This window comes from Gossypium arboreum, chromosome 7, assembly GCF_025698485.1.
Source record: "Gossypium arboreum isolate Shixiya-1 chromosome 7, ASM2569848v2, whole genome shotgun sequence".
Lineage (NCBI taxonomy): Eukaryota > Viridiplantae > Streptophyta > Magnoliopsida > Malvales > Malvaceae > Gossypium > Gossypium arboreum.
The window spans coordinates 6,296,061-6,312,779 of NC_069076.1; the positions used below are offsets into that span (position 1 = coordinate 6,296,061).

Genomic DNA, 16,719 nt, shown 5'->3' on the forward strand with positions numbered 1-16,719 from the left:
TTTTTTTTCTTAAACCTTAAACAAACCCAAAAATCTTAAACCTAAGCCCTAATTTGTAAATAACTCAAAAACCCTAATCAAGCACCGGGAAAAACCGTCCTGCCAGCTCTTTTTACTAAAGCACGTCCACGTCAGTGCACTTTTGCTTTACATCAGCAAAAACGCATCCTCGATAATACGCTTTTCTGTGTTATCCCCTGAAAATACGTCCACATCAATTTATTTTAGTATTTTCGATCCATACCCATCATTATTTTTTTGAATGATTCATTTCCGTAAATAATTTCGGAAATGGAACTTTATTAGTACTATGCTTGCAACTTAATTGATCTTTTAAATACTTTTTAAAGTTTTTTTTTTTACATATAAACACTAAAAAAAAGAGGTTAAAGCTCTCTTTACTCCTCACAACTGTCCATAATTAAAAAACAAATAAATAAAGCAGGGTAGGGGCTGGGGCAGAGGTGATCCATGTGGAGCTTTTATTTCTTTTAATTATTTAATTAATTATAATAGTAAATTATGCAAATAAATTACAAACATAAACAAAAAAATCAAACATGATAAATATTTAAAACAATATTATAATATAACCTCATGTTTATTACGTGATGAATTCTTATGGAGTATAATTTTCATTTTACTATAATTAAAAAAACTCATAAATTATAGTAAAATGCTTACAACCAGATGTTTAAAGGTTTGACTGATTGCTGAGAGGAAATTGGCCCCTAAAGAAGCAAATTTCACAAACAAAAACAAACCCAAAACCTGAAATCCCAATATTCGCCCACCCATTTGCAAGGATCACCTTGAAAATCACATATCCATGGAGTTTAATTGCTCATCTCCTACCACCATCCCCGTGGTTTCAACTTTTGCATCTCCCTTTGACACTTCTGCCGCTGTCAATGGCTCAGACTCCACCTCAACCCGGAAGCCCATCAGCCTATGGCCAGGAATGTACCATTCACCAGTAACCAATGCTTTATGGGAAGCCAAGTCCCAGATCTTTGAGAGACTCCTTGACCCACCAAAAGATGCCCCCCCTCAGAGCGAGTTGCTCACCAAAACCCCTTCTCAAAGCAGGACCAGCATCCTTTATAATTTATCATCAGACTACATTTTGAGAGAACAGTACAGGGATCCCTGGAATGAAGTTAGAATTGGGAAGTTGCTTGAAGACCTTGATGCTTTAGCTGGGACTATCTCTGTCAAGGTACCTTTTTTTTTTTCTTTTTTGCAGTTTGGGGATTATAAATTAGCAATCTTTTTGTCTTTTGAATGGCTGAAGTTGTGTGGTTTGTTTGTGAATTAGCATTGTTCAGATGATGATAGCACAACAAGGCCTCTTTTACTGGTAACAGCTTCTGTTGACAAGATTGTTTTGAAGAAGCCTATTAGTGTTGACATTGATCTCAAAATAGTTGGTTCTGTCATATGGGTTGGGAGGTCATCAATTGAGATTCAACTAGAAGTCATTCAGTCCACGGAAGGTGCTTTAATCTTAAACTTATGATTAACTCACTGTAATTTTGCATTTAAGATGAAATATGACTTTGAGTATTTGCAGATATGTTTTTAGTACAAATCTGTTGAGACATTACTTTAGTATTAGCTATCAAGAATGCATAAATTCCATGTCAGTTGTTTCTTCACATTTGCTAATTCTTCAGACATATATAGTTGCAGAACTATTGGAACTCAGAGTCCTATGTAATTAATCTTAGTGCTAATGAAAATCCAAGATAAAGCATGAACTTGTGTACCTATTTTTAGTTTTCACTTCTCATATACTCTATTGATCATGCTACATTCCTTACAGATTCCTTTTCATAACTCGTATATCGATTGACGAGAATTAAAGCCTTATTTGCAGGTTATTTATGTAAGGGTTATTTACATATAACCTCTTTCATTTCTCCTTGAGGCTTCCTGCAATATTTACTCATTCCTCTTCTCTTAATCAATCCATGTTCCCTATAAGTTGTCTTTTTCTTAGCAGGAAATCTACGTTATTTGATATGGATTTTTAACTACCCTACCCCCATTTTTCTCACCCCGAAATGGAAAAGACTGAAAGCATATTCTTATTGAAAACCAAACAAGTATGCTTATAAAATAGACATTGTCTGCACAATTTCACACTTTGTCCTTTAAGAAGGAGAAGCATGTTGGCCTGTGACATTTTATGCAACTATGATTCTTTGAGTTCTGAAGTATCATCTTTTTTTTTTAAAGATACCAAATCTAACTTATGATGGTGAAAATTGTTACTTAATGATACGTTTCCTTACCCTCAAAGATAGTATTCTTAGCTGAATGTTTATTCTCCGATGACATGTTTTAATAGTCTTGGTAATGGCACTGAGGTTCCATAACCTAGACACGGATCACAATTCGGAGTTAATGAGAAGTAATTCGTAGTTCATCAAATTGCAGAGCTGCTAACAGTTTGATTCTGTGGAAAGTCTTTCATTATAGACATTATCTTGAAGTTTGGCCATGATTGAGACTTTGATTAGATGATGTTATTTCATGCAGAAAACTCGGATGTTTCGGAATCTGTAGCTCTAACAGCCAACTTCATCTTCGTGGCCCGTGACTCTAAGACTGGGAAAGCTGCTCCTGTTAACAGGCTTTCACCAGAAACTGAACGTGAGAAGTTTCTATTTGAAGAAGCTGAAGCTAGAAGCAAATTAAGAAAAAGAAAAAGAGTAGATAGAAGAGAATTTGAACATGGGGAGATAAATAGACTGGAAGCACTCTTGGCTGAGGGCCGAATCTTCTGTGATATGCCAGCCTTAGCTGATAGAGACAGCATTCTTTTAAAGGATACCCATCTTGAAAATGCCCTGATCTGCCAACCACAGCAGCGCAACATTCATGGTCGAATTTTTGGAGGTTTTTTAATGCATCGAGCTTTTGAGTTAGCTTTCTCAACAGCTTATGCATTTGCTGGACTAGTACCTTGCTTTTTGGAAGTTGATCATGTTGATTTCTTAAGGCCTGTAAGTATCTTCCTGCTTTCTGTAGAGCTTTTAGCATCAACTTGTTTATCTATCTACATATTTATCTTTCATGCTCGGTGTTGTTCGAGATTATTTGAGCATTCAACCTCATTTTATTTGGCCTTCAATCATTATTTTATGCATATCGCTGTGAAATAGAAGACCAGAAGAAATTGCGACATGCAATATTAACCGTCCTTGAATTCTTAGAGTGCCATGTTTCAGCATCTTTCATTTGCATTCCTGTTTCGATTTAAGTCTAACCTTACCAATGTATTGTACCTAATTCTTGATATGTTTAGATGAGAGTGAAATTTTGTAACTCTAGTGAAGAATACATGTAGGTTGATGTAGGGGATTTCCTTCGTCTAAAATCATGTGTTCTGTACACGGAACTCGAGGACCCTGATCAACCACTAATTAATGTCGAAGTTGTTGCTCATGTTACAAGGCCGGAGATCAGAACAAGTGAGGTAAGAGCCTTGGACTTCTTAATACCACCATTAACTAATTTCATGGTTTATATTTAAATTACATAAACGTGTATCCATTATGCAGGTATCGAATACATTTTATTTCACATTCTCCGTACGGCCAGAGGCAAAGGCCACCAAGAACGGATTTAAGATTCGAAATGTAGTTCCTGCTACAGAGGAAGAAGCACGTCGAATTTTAGAGCGCATGGATGCGGAGATGCTGACACGGAAAAGTCAGTGAAGCAGGAGCAGATCAACACATCCTGTTATATCAGCAATCGATGCTATTTTAGTATAAATGTAGTGATAATTAGACGTAGTTATAAAGCATAAATCAACCTGATGAGCGTTTGGGATCATGTTATTATAATACATGACGAAACACACAATGCCTATTTAGGTGAACTTCAGTTCAGAGTTGAGTCACAAATTCGAACAATCGTTTCATTTCCATCCCACTCGTTCACTATAAAATATATAAAAATTCAATTGTATCCGAATTAATCACCTCATTTGATGGTATACATTCACCGTATCAAATTAGCTCTTAAAAAGCAACTTTCTTATTTGAATTGGTTTCTTTCTCGTAGTCATAAATTTGCCTTCTCATTGCGATCAAAATAACAAATAACAAGCTTTTCTTAAAGAAACTAAGAAGGTTTATTGAATGATTAGAGCTTCCGTCTAGTCTTGCCATTCCCTTCCAATTTCATATTGTAATGACCACAAAAAGATCGACCCTTCCTGAAATTAGTAAGTGGATATAAATTCCACAAAATAATATAATGAATATATAAACCCTTTATTCCTCAAACTTGTTCCAATGATGGTTTCTTAACCCTTTCTATTTCACCATTATTTATATTTTTTTATTGAAAAGCATTTTATTTGTACCTTAGGAGATCGGAAACAAACCACACTTCTGATTACATTATTACATTGATAATACGAACAATAATCACAATGTTTATTTATCCTTGTTTATGGTTTAGGGTTTTTTATACAGCTTTAATCACAAAAAAAAAAAAAAAACTGCAAATATCAAGTATCAAAGCTACTACTATTTTTTTTTATGTTAGATTATCAAATCGTAAATGAATGTAAATGCCAAAATGAAACACAATTGTCTGCTAAAAGGAAAAGAAACAAATAAGAAAATGGCTTCAAGCCGATGTTATGACAAATAGGAAAGATAATGACACAGCAGCTCCGATATGCCCTATTCTTTCTACAAAACAAAAGCTGCAAACCCTAAATCAAACTGATAGTATTTCATTTCAGGACTCGGCGTTTTAAACTTTTAACCAGACAAAATTATGTGTACACGACAAGCACAGCTACAAAATTAGAAAAAGGACGAAAGAAAAATCAAAGTTTTGCATGTTACCAACAATGTTTATGATACAAAAAAGTCCATTTTCAGCAGCCCTATACCCTGCATTAGATATCCATCAATGGATGGATTCACCTTCTACACATTCTTAACTCAGTTTACAAGTTACTCTGCACAAAAGACAAACAGAGAGAGTGTGTTAAGTTAGAACCTTTAAAACCTATCTTCCATTTTAACACCCTTCCCCAACCCCATCTCCACACCTGAGCCCCATGATGATAACAAATATAACAAAAAAGAAGAGTCTGCCTTAAAGAAAAAATAATAACAGGTCACATAATGAACAGTGGGAAAAGGATCAAATTCAACCTCCTTCAGAGTGTAGGTCATGTTTTAATATCAAGTCAAGTGTAGGAAGCAAATAATTCTTTTACTACTACACTACCTTTCTCCTCATTGGAATCTTGGGCCCCAAAACTAGAACTGTAAATACTTGAATGTGTAAATAATTAAATATGTAACCACTTCTAAACAGAAGTTAAACCAATGCCATTCCACAACCTTTTCAGCCACAGGATTTGTCTGGCAACATCCACAAAACTCAGCAGATTCTCTACATCAATACCCTTGCAATATAGTTTTACCGATAAAAAGTAGAAAACAATAGATCTTATAAAAGCCAGTTGCTAGACTGCATGTATGAGATTCTCCATGTTCTACTTTAGACAATTTATAAAACTGTAATAAGAACATTTGCAGCAAAAATCCAAGTTCTAATCCACCCTTTATGCAATGGTATACTTAGTGTTCATAATTATGTCTTTGTTGTACCTTGATTGCCTGAGTTGAAAGTAGAAGGATAAAGCATATAATGTTATAGCTGGGGCATATTCATATACAAGTTCCAGTAAATTTTTGGATTTTGATAATTGATTAGCAGTGAATAACTGGATAATATTAAGTATCAAGAGTAATACAATAAGAAATAAATGAAACAGTGAGATATGACATTCACCTCAACCAATGTAGAGAGCGTTAAGCAAACCCTCCCATACTCTGAAAACCATCTGAGACAATATGAACTAGAGAGCCACCCTTTCAGCCTGCTACTTTAATTGCACCAACTTCATCAATTTTTGAGCTTTTATGCTGCATCAAATTAATTATGTACTTTGATAAGCAAGATGAGAAAGTAGTTAGAAGACAAAGTCTATGGGCACCATTCTAGGAAGAAATGAAGAGTTAGTGCTACACGTATCACAAATATGAAAGATAATCCACATAACGCAACAGAACAGAGCATAATCCACAATTAGGTGCATTACCTTACTTTTTTTGTGTCTGTGAACATCACTAAGATCTTCATCTCCATCATGCTTCCTTTTCTGAAAATATATGAATTATAAAGAATTTTACATGGAATTCCATTTAAAATTAATCTAATTTCAAGATTAAAATTTTTTATATACTTTCAGAAGACAAATTAAAATACAAACTTGCACAGGGGCACAGACCACAGTAGTTTAATTCCCGGGATCAGCACAACTGCTTATTTTTACTGATCAAAAGAAAACATCCCATGCATAGCTCAAAAGAAACAATGTTATTCTTGAACAAATAATGGATAAATTAACAGACTGATTGACTTTAACCATTTTTCCACTATACTCGGGGCAAAACATGTAAGAGGTAAAAAACTTCCAACCTTTTCATGGTGCTTTTTTGAGTGATCAGCACCAGAATCATGATGCCCACTTCTATCCTTCCTTTTTTCCTTGTCTTTATCTTTACTTCGATCTTTATCTTTATGACGGTGCTTGTGCTTCTTATGCTCTTTATCCTTGTCCTTATCTCTGTCCTTGCGCTTTTTATGCTTCCTGTCTTTATCTTTAGCTTCACTCTTTGACTTCCCAGCAATAGTAGGAATCCCTTTTTCGCTCTAATAAACAAAATGGTTAACAACTCCAACAGAAGTGATGCCTATTGAAGATAAATATTGTAAATAACAAAATAAACTATTGGGCCATTAATTTTTTACCAATTTACTTAATTAATGGCATAATACCTAGGACCACCCTTTAGATTAAAAAACTTAAATAAATGTAGTCTCAAAGCAGTAAATTTCTTACCACTGGCAATTCGACAGGAGTGGTTTCACTCAGCTGGAAAGCCTCCTTAAGAATATCAAGGTCAAAAGGCTGTATACGGACATTAGAGTCTCTGTTATGAGATGTATTCTGAATAAGCTGGTCCAGCTGCATCCCTTCTCCTTTTCTAATTTCAGTATCTCCCACCACATTATGAAGATAATGTGTATCTGAGATTGATACTGGAAGAGGTCTCTTGCAGAAGAAGTCATGGTGAGGCAATAACTTATAGTGACTTATAAGATCAACAGCACCGCTAAGTTCCCTCGGTCCTAAAGAATACAGTTTCTTGTTAGTTGAAAAAGAAATATAATAATAATAATAATAATAATAACAATAATAATAACAACAACAACAACAACAACAACAACAATAATATTAATACCGGATAACTTTACATGAAATTACTGTTACCTCAGGAATTTTCAATCCAAAAACTTCAAATGGACTGAACAAATCCAAACACAAATGCAATGAAAACAAAGAGAGTACAATAAAAAATCCACATTCTAAACAATAGTACCTCCTCCAAATTTCTTGCCTTCAGGATCCATGAGTTAATGATTCATGAAATATGTATCATCATCAGCTGCATTTTTTAGCGAAAGTCAGGAAAAACATCCACGAATAGTCAAAACATCTATAAAAGTAAATAAAGATTACAGTAGCTCTTCAGTAAGTTACGCATAATCATCACAGGCAGCCTACCCTATAGTGCAGAAGGCTCTTGCATATTAAAAATAAAAAAGCATACAAAACCTAGTACATCTTTTTTTCCAATTTGTTCACCTTCTGTGGCAGGCATGTAAAACAAGCATCTTACAACTTTAAAGTTCCAAAGCCAACTTTCACATCAAAAATGCTTCCCCAGCGCAGCAATTAAATCTCTTTGCCCTCATCTTTCTTACAATTTTATTTATGTTCAATTATATCACTAGTACCAAAAAAAAAAAGTGCAGTAGGGTGAAAGATATGCCAAGAGGAACCGATAAAGGCCAACTTGGTAACCATATAACCCTTTGATTTCAATTCAAAAAGCAAAATGGAGGCAAACGCAGAATTAATATTTACATTAAACATATCAATAGAGGTTCATGATTGGATCCAGTAGGAAGCAATTGGCCCACTAACAGCTCAACTTTTGAGAATACCTTAGCATTAATTTCCTAAGCAAGCCTAATAATAGCATATGTAACTTCAAAAATAAATTCTAAATGCCTAGTTAATAGTCATAATTTAAAGAGAGTTTTCAAGCGATGGCAATTTCAGGTGCACTGAGAAATTGAAATTACCCTCAAGTAGAATAATACCTTAACTCAAACAATTTCCAGTTTAGTTTCCTCTAAATTTGTTATGTGTGGATCATTAATTGGTTATGTGGAAATAAGAAGCATTGATAAAGGTTATTTCTTTACTGGTTCAAGCAAATTTAGGCACCAGAATTACAGATTTAAAATAATTTGTTCGCAATTTTTTCTCAATTTCTCACTTCCACAGATTTTTTTTTCTCGGAATCTTAGTACATAGATAAATTTCCAAGAGAGAAAAACAGACATGAAGAATAACTGCCGAAAGAATATTTTGCCAAACAACTACTAATTGTATATATATAAGAATCAGAAAGAAAACCAAATCATAATTTCCATTAAAAAAATTAAACTAAAAACATTAGAGGGGAAGAAGAAAAAGAAGAAATCAAGAATACCTCAAAAATGAAATCGCAAGTTCGCCGTGTTACTTTTTTCAGATCACGGGAAAGCAAAGCACAAAAATTCGAAGTTCCTTTTCTCTTCTTCTACTCAACTCACTCCTCACGCTTTTCTACCAGTAAAAAATTACCAAATCCAAACAAAAATCAAAACCGCGCAAATTTTAAAACAAAGAAAAGGGGAAAGGAGAAGAAATTGAGCAGCGAAACCAAGAGAGGGAGAAAAAGGATGGAAGGGAAGGGAGTAGAAGGAAAGAAATGGTAGATCAAAGAAAGTTCGAGAGAGTTCTAAAAGAAGAGAGTCGTACTATTCTAGGGTTTGGAAGGAGACGAACGACGATGCTAATAAATTTTACCTCTGAGGTTTTTGGGGTCCGTAGCTTAGCTCGCTGGATCTCGGGGTGTTTAGTTACCTTATTTGTTTATTTATTTTTTAATTTTATTATTATTATAATTGTTTTTGTTTTTAGGGTGGGATCGAAGAGCGTCGGGTGAATCGGGAAATTCCACGCCCTTGCAAATGTTTTTCTCTACACACTCGCACGACGAGGGGCCCCAGCCAAAAATGTGGGAAATTTTTTCCTTCTGTTTTTTTAGTTATTGCACTCAAAGTGATTAAATTATTAATAAATTTATATTTTAGTAATTTAATTTTAAAATATTACAAAATAATAGTTAAATTATTCAAAAATTTCATTTAAATCACTAAATAATTTAAAAATTTTATTTAAGCTATTGGATTGTTAAGTTTTTTTTTAAAGTCTGGGTAGCTTACTAAAAGTAACTATTCAACGATCATAGGTAAATCAATACCTATTAACAAGTATAAAAATATACATTAGATTTAAGTCGATCTAACAATCAATAGGGGAGATCGGAGAAAAAAGTTGTTTGGATTTTAGTTCACAGATTCATAACATTCAAAATTGTTTCATAAAAGAAAATTAAACTTTAGAAGAGAAAGGAAATGAGAGCTTTTTATTGGTGTCGACAATGTGAACAAAGAAGACCATACAACATTGATTTTAATAGCCTCATGACTTAAATAAAAACTTTTAAATAGTTCAGTTACTATTTTGTAACTAAGTTGAGTAATTAAAGCATAAACTTACAAATAGTTTTGTGATATTTGGTGTAATTTATCCTTTTCTTTTAATACATTTTTATTTTATACATGAAATAATATTTAATATACTTTTAGTGGAGTTCAGAGACTCCACAATTAAGAGAGATGACAAGTATCCTATAAGAGTATAATAAAACATTAAAATAAATAAATATTTAAAAAAAGATATACATGACAATTTTTGTTTGTGGAATAAAAAGTATATTTCCTGTCAAATACTAACTCTTTATACATTCTGTTTCTTTTATGAAAAATATTTTTATATATTATTATCTTTATTTTATGAAAAATAGCTTTATTAACAAAAAAATTACTGGTCAACAAAAATAAGTTATTTTTGTCTAAAATATGACTTCTCCTCTTAAAAACATAAGTAATTTTCAAAAACAATTTTTATGAGTAACTCATTTTTATATAAAATTAACTTGATTAAAGTAAAATATTATTATATTAATAATAAAATTTTAATTTTAAAATTTATTTAAAATTTTAAGACATTAATCTTATTTATTATAATTTTCAATATTTTTTTATAATTGTAGGTCGAGGTGGTGTTGTCAAAGATTAAACCTAAGTTTTCATGCCATGACACAAATACTCTTTATCTCTAGGTCAAGAGATTATTGGCATTTTCAATATCTTTAAATGTATATATTTATATTTAATAATATAATAATTTATTAACATATTTTAATATTTTAATAAAATTTAATATTATGATTTTAAATTAATAATAAATTTTAACATTAATAATAATTTAAAATTATGAGTAATATTCTTAATATTTTATTGAAAAAATCTATTAATATTTTAATAATAAATATATATTAAATTCATAAATATTTAATAATAAATATTTTATAGTATAAAATATGAATATTTTAATAATATAAATATGGTTATTTGTTTAAATCCTACTTAATTTTTTTATCACTTCTAGCTCCAATTTGTCACTTTTTGCTTTCTCACACACACACACACATATATATATATATAATATGTAAGTTCAAATTAAAATTTAATTAGATATTGATTATTATTCTTATTGTTAAAAGGAATGCTTCTATAATATTTTGTAACAAATATGTTGTATTTATTTTACTTAAAATAAGTTTCAAAAAAGATTTTAAGAAAATTTGCTAAACAATGAAAAATATGTTACATGTAATCATCAAATATCAAAAATATTAGGTGCGTTTGGTTGCAAGAAATAATCATCGCTTTTATATTCATTTTATTGGAAAATAGAAAATTAAAATAGTGAAGAAACATGTTTGCTTAAATTTTTGAAAATGATTTTAAAAAATGAAAATAAAAATTAGAAAATAAAAAATGGTTTTTGTTATGAATATCTTATTAAGTGGATATCTATCATGATCAATATAAAATTTTAATATACTTTAAATTCCAATAGTTATTAGAATTAGATCTCTACTTCTTTTATTCTTCTTATGCTTATAAATAGAGACTCGATAAAGCATTGTAATCATCCCTTTTGATCAATAAAATGCATTCTCTATTGCTTCACATATTTTCTTTGTTCTTTAGTTTCTTTATCTCTCTTTATTTTATAACACGTTATCAGCATAATCTTGCTCAAAGTGATAGTTCCTTTTATCGACGATCAAATTTATTCTTCATGATTTTCAATATCTTTGATGACAAGATGTAAAGTTTTTACAAATGGTGAAAGATTTGATTTCATTATCTATATGAAATCGAGAACTAAGATTTACTTTCAAAGTTTGCTTTTTGATATTTGCTTAGAGATGATCTTTTTTTTTTTCATTACAAAGGATTTTTGTAATAACTACTTCTCATTAATGGTAACGTAAGTCAATCTAATCAACTTCTTTTGAAATTTGATTTGATTTCTATTAAAAGGTTCAATTTATATAATTCACTATTTGTATCTCTATGAATTTATAAAACCCTTCACACATTTAGTTATTGGATTTTTATGTGGAGATAAATATTTTTCATTTTTAATAGAATTGATTGGTTTAATTTTTATTTTGATTAGGATATATGATTATTGCGGAATGTGAGTAAAAATACTTACTTGTCATGAACTTGGGATATTCACCCTCTGTGATAATTTCATATCATTGTAAAATTTGAGATGAAATTATGTCATAAGAGGTGAAGGTTAGAAAATATTTATGTTTAAACTTTTATAGCCGTAAAGTTATTTTAATTTGACATTATAATATTTTGTATTTTGTTGTGGCATGATATATAAAATATATATTATTTAACCATAATTAGTTATATTAGTGACATGAATTTATTATTTGTTACGTTTAATACATGTTTTATTTATACCTATGTATTTTATTTTTATATGAATAAATAAAATTTTATTTAAAATAAATTAAGCATTCATTAAGGTTATACAATAAAATGATTATATGCTCCTAAAGAGCTCATATTGCATCAAACGTAAAAGCTCATTAAGAACTTATATTTTAGCTCATTGTGATGCAAAATTTTATAAAATATAATATTATTTTTCAAATCAAGAAGATATATGTTGAATAAAATATTCATGTGCTTTACATTAAAACCATATATATAAATAACCCGAGATACTCATGTATTTGTATTATATATATTCCCCGAAGGAATACATTACACTATATGATTGAAATATCTTATATGCTCTTGTAGTAGCATTATTGTGAAAATGACTTTAATAATATTTTCGAACGATCTCATACCTTCTAGTGGCTAAGCAAAGTAATAAGTTACTATTGAAAAGCTATGAAATTCTTCCCACTAGTTTTGCTTCATTCCCTGAAGTGAATGTAGTAGTACATAACAACTATGAAAAATAAAAATATAGAGATCATGATTGTTGTTGTAATTGAGAATGTGATTAGATACTAATCATGACAACATGAATAGATAAATTTTGATTTGAAATCCACGCATGTTTTACAATGGTGATTATGAAATAAAGAATTAATAGAGGCGTTTAGAAGTCTATCCTACTAGATTTATTACATTCCCTGAAGTGAATGCAAACATAAAGAAAATAAAAGATATAATTATGGACCACTAAAAGTGGGAACATAGTAATAAATAAAAGAACAATGAGAATTCTTAAGATAACTCTTCAAAAGGTAAAGATAACTTATGTTATCAATGTGATATGAAAAATTATTGACCACATATATGGCATATGCCAAAATATTTTATTTTTGTTAATATTCTTTGAGGAGGGATATGAGAATGTAGTAATAAATTCTATCAAGATAGATAGAAATAAGTATTTATCTTATTTGGTACTAGAACAAACAAATATTATTCCAATATTTGATAGTACAAAATTAGTCAAAACCACTAGAAGAGCTAATATATTAATATCTTGTGATGATTAATCCATTAGTTTTAAAAGATATCTATAATAAATCTTATATTGAGATTGTAAATGATGAAAATATTATATTTCATATGAATCACTATTGCTATAAATATCTATTTCAAAGAATGAAAAAGAGAGGATTGGGTTATTAATTTATATTTATTTTATAATCTTTGTGATCTTCTTTTGTCATCATCCCCATTAAGGGGTTGGAAGCAAAATATTTGACTGTGAAAGATCTATTTATGAGTAATAAAATATGATAATTCTATCTAAAGCTCGTTATGGTTGGATGCACCTGAAGTTGCAAATTTTTTTTAGATATTTGAAGATTTGGCAAATTCCCTGAAGCGAATATTGCATATAATTGTTTGGAAATTATATTTATTTTGTTAACTTAGTGACATTATAATATTCACATTGATTTAGACATTTCCAGTAGTAAATGTCACAATAGCGTTTATATATGAATAAAAAGTAAAAGAAATGATAGTAAAATTATTAATTTGTTACAATTTAGTACAATTGAAACACATGTTAAAGTAAACTAAAAGTTTACTGATACAAATACATTTACTACTTGACGTGACCAGTTAGACCATCCTAGATCATATATGATGTGAAAATTAATTAAGAATTCATATGGACATTCATTTAAAAACCAGAAGATTCTTTAATTTAAAAGAATTCTCATATGTTGTTTGTTCTCAATGAAAATTGATTATTAGAAACTCACTAGCTAAAGTTGAGATTTAATGTCTTACATTTCTGAAAAGAATATGGGTCCATTTATCTACCATGTGGATAGTTTTGATATTCTATTATTTTGGTAGATGCATCTACAAAATAATCACATATGTTTTATCAATTTACAACTTGTCGTTTGCAAGATTGCTTGTTTAAATAATTAATTTCAGATCATGCAATTAAGACAATTCATCTTGCTAATATTGATGAGTTTATATCTCAATCTTTTATTGATTGAGTTTGAAAAACTTTTGTAAAAGTTTGTGTATAATAGTATAGAGAAATTATTGATTAAACATCTCTGATTAATGTCTAAACCATTACTTATGAGAACTAAACTTTCTATTCCAATATAAGATTATGTTGATTTACGTGTTGTATACATCGAACTAATAAGTTATAAATACTCCCCATTACTATTGGTTTTTTATCAACAGCTAAATATTTCTCATTTTTGAATTTTTGTATGTGCATATATGTTCCAATTGCTCCACCATAACGCACAAAGATGAGTTACTTTCAAAGAAAGTTGGAAATATATATTAATTATAAGTTTCTTTATATTATTAGATGTTTTGAATGTATTCGAGATTCAATTATGACATGATTTGTGATTACAATTTTGATTTGATAGTTTTCCCAACATTAGGGGGAGAGAAATAATAACTTGTAATGAGTTAGGAGGAGAGTAATTTGAACTAGAAATTCAATAAGGATAACTCATTACAAGTTAACTGTTAGATGTATTTACAAACTTAATGAGAATAACCAAGTGTTATATACCATCAAATATTTTAATTTGAATCAAGTCCCAGTAGAACAATCAGTTAGAATGAATACTAGTTTGATCGGTTCCAAAGATGAAAATTCTTCTAGATGGTCATATAGTGGAGGCCGATACTCCAGAAGAGACCCAAGACATAATTAATAAGTAAAACTTTACAAGAGATTTAGGTAATTGAAATTGAATTTTAAAATAATGAAAATAAAATATCTCAATAAGTTATGTCAATTCGAGAAAACATGGAACCGAATAATAAAAGTTGTCGACAATGATTTTGCATACAGTATTGCTATTGAAATAATGAAACATAAGGAGGATCTTGAATAAATCTATTGAGAAATATAGATATGGAATAAATTGATCAAAAAATATAAAGACGCAACTCAAATACAATTAAATTCGTAGAGTTTTTGGACCAGTAGTCCAAATATCTAAATGTATAAAGCCAGTGAGGGCGCAACTGAAGCAGTTTTGCAAAAGCAGAATAAAAATATGAAGTTTTTTGCTAAGTCCTGACATTGATTATGAAAAGATATAATCTTCTTTTGTAGCGGATGCAATAACCTTACATATATTATTAAATTGACAATTCATAAAAGATTTATCTTGCGTCTAATGGTTATTGTTATAACCTTTTATGAATCACTATATAGTAAAGTTTATATTAAAATCTTTGAAGGATTTAGGATGCTAGAAGTATATTGAAATTCTTGAAAAATTGTTCATTTATATGAATTGAAATAATTTAAACATGTGTGGTAAATTTGACTTAGTGAATAGTATTTAAAGGAGGATTATAAAATTATCAAAAATACCTATTTGAGCTTTTATAAAAAAAATCATGATTAAAGTTTGTTATAATTATTGTTGAATCTCCTGAAGGGATCAAAATATCTTTTTCCAAATTTTCCTCACTCATGACTTTTAAAAGAATGATACTATAAATGCTTATCAAATACATTAAAATAGTCATTTGAAAAACTAGTATTCAAGATTGAATACGTAGAATATAAGAATATATGTGATGTTTTCACGAAGGGAAGTAAATACGCGTTGCACTGTTTTTCCTTTAATCGAGGTTTTATCCTATTGAGTTTTCCTAGTAAGGTTTTTAATGAGGTAGCATATTATGCATATTATAAATTGTGTACTCTTTTTCTTTCATTATGTTTTTATCCTACAGGGTTTTTCTTAATAAGGTTTTAACGAGGCATATTATTTATTAATGGACATCCAAGTGGGAGTGTTATGAATATCTTATTAAGAGGATATCTATCATGATTAAGATAAAATTTTAATGTTAATAGTTATTAAAATTAGATCTCTACTTCTTTTATACATCTTATGCCTATAAATAGAGACACTGATAAAATATTGTAATCATTCCTTTTGATCAATAAAATACATTCTCTATTGCTTCCCATATTTTCTTTGTTCTTTAGTCTCTGCTTTCTCTTTATTTTATAATAATTTCATTGTTTTCAATAAAAATATTTTGAAAAAAAATGTAAAGAGTTGAAAATAAGGGATATTTTAAAGTTTCATTTTATGCATTAAATTTACCCTCGTTTGTATCATTTAAGAACTTTTTATTTTATAACCTTTAAATCTTTTTATTTTAGTTTTCATCATCTTTAAAAATACAATTGAGCATCTGGTAAATGCATGCCAAACATATTTTTACCATTTTATTATTAAAATAGATTTCTATTTTTTTATTAAAGGTGCTTTTAAATTTTAAAAATAAAATTGTTTTCCGAAAATGAAAATGAAAAATGAAAAATAAAAATAAAAATGTTATTTGAAACTAAACTCATCATTAATTTTTTTAAAAATACTTTCTAGAAAATTAGTAAATCATTTTTAAAATTATTTTAGTGAAATAAATAAAACCTTAAATTTAGTTAGCGAAATATAATATTATTTTTAGTAATAAAATTATTATATTTTAGTTAGTATATTACATTATATTATATTATATTATATTATATATGTGAAATTTAGGATTTTATTGTTTGTC

General features: G+C 29.3%; 2 protein-coding genes across 7 annotated transcripts; one reads left to right on the top strand and one right to left on the bottom strand.

Moving 5' to 3' along the window:
- Positions 1–574: 574 nt before the first annotated feature.
- Positions 575–4,041, top strand: LOC108450647 (acyl-coenzyme A thioesterase 2, chloroplastic-like). The gene is made up of 5 exons (XM_017748368.2): positions 575–1,219; positions 1,319–1,496; positions 2,545–3,011; positions 3,356–3,484; positions 3,570–4,041. Exons 1-5 carry the CDS (start codon positions 830–832, stop codon positions 3,726–3,728), a joined length of 1,323 nt encoding a protein of 440 aa, XP_017603857.1. The 5' UTR covers positions 575–829; the 3' UTR covers positions 3,729–4,041.
- A 569-nt stretch (positions 4,042–4,610) lies between these two features.
- Positions 4,611–9,168, bottom strand: LOC108450657 (mediator of RNA polymerase II transcription subunit 19a). 6 transcript variants are annotated; one of them, XM_053030501.1, is made up of 8 exons: positions 9,032–9,168; positions 8,673–8,788; positions 7,491–7,556; positions 6,950–7,239; positions 6,526–6,759; positions 6,151–6,205; positions 5,836–5,969; positions 4,611–4,990 (listed from the first exon to the last, which is right to left on the bottom strand). In XM_053030501.1, exons 3-7 carry the CDS (start codon positions 7,519–7,521, stop codon positions 5,965–5,967), a joined length of 615 nt encoding a protein of 204 aa, XP_052886461.1. In that variant the 5' UTR covers positions 7,522–7,556; positions 8,673–8,788; positions 9,032–9,168; the 3' UTR covers positions 4,611–4,990; positions 5,836–5,964. The 6 variants fall into 6 exon arrangements, with proteins under 6 accessions (XP_052886461.1, XP_017603885.1, XP_017603893.1 ...); XM_017748396.2 differs by having other exon boundaries at positions 6,146–6,205; XM_017748404.2 differs by having other exon boundaries at positions 6,146–6,205; positions 8,673–8,783; positions 9,032–9,167.
- Between the last annotated feature and the right edge of the window lie 7,551 nt (positions 9,169–16,719).

Excerpts from the sequence above, each read along its gene's own strand:
- LOC108450647 (XM_017748368.2), top strand. The coding sequence starts at position 830 with ATGGAGTTTAATTGCTCATCTCCTACCACCATCCCCGTGGTTTCAACT. Across the intron at positions 1,497-2,544 it reads AGTCATTCAGTCCACGGAAG|AAAACTCGGATGTTTCGGAA; the intron begins GTGCTTTAATCT and ends TATTTCATGCAG. Across the intron at positions 3,485-3,569 it reads CGGAGATCAGAACAAGTGAG|GTATCGAATACATTTTATTT; the intron begins GTAAGAGCCTTG and ends TCCATTATGCAG.
- LOC108450657 (XM_017748396.2), bottom strand. The coding sequence starts at position 7,521 with ATGGATCCTGAAGGCAAGAAATTTGGAGGAG. Across the intron at positions 7,240-7,490 it reads AGGCAAGAAATTTGGAGGAG|GACCGAGGGAACTTAGCGGT; the intron begins GTACTATTGTTT and ends TGTATTCTTTAG. Across the intron at positions 6,206-6,525 it reads CAAAAAAGCACCATGAAAAG|AAAAGGAAGCATGATGGAGA; the intron begins GTTGGAAGTTTT and ends ATATATTTTCAG.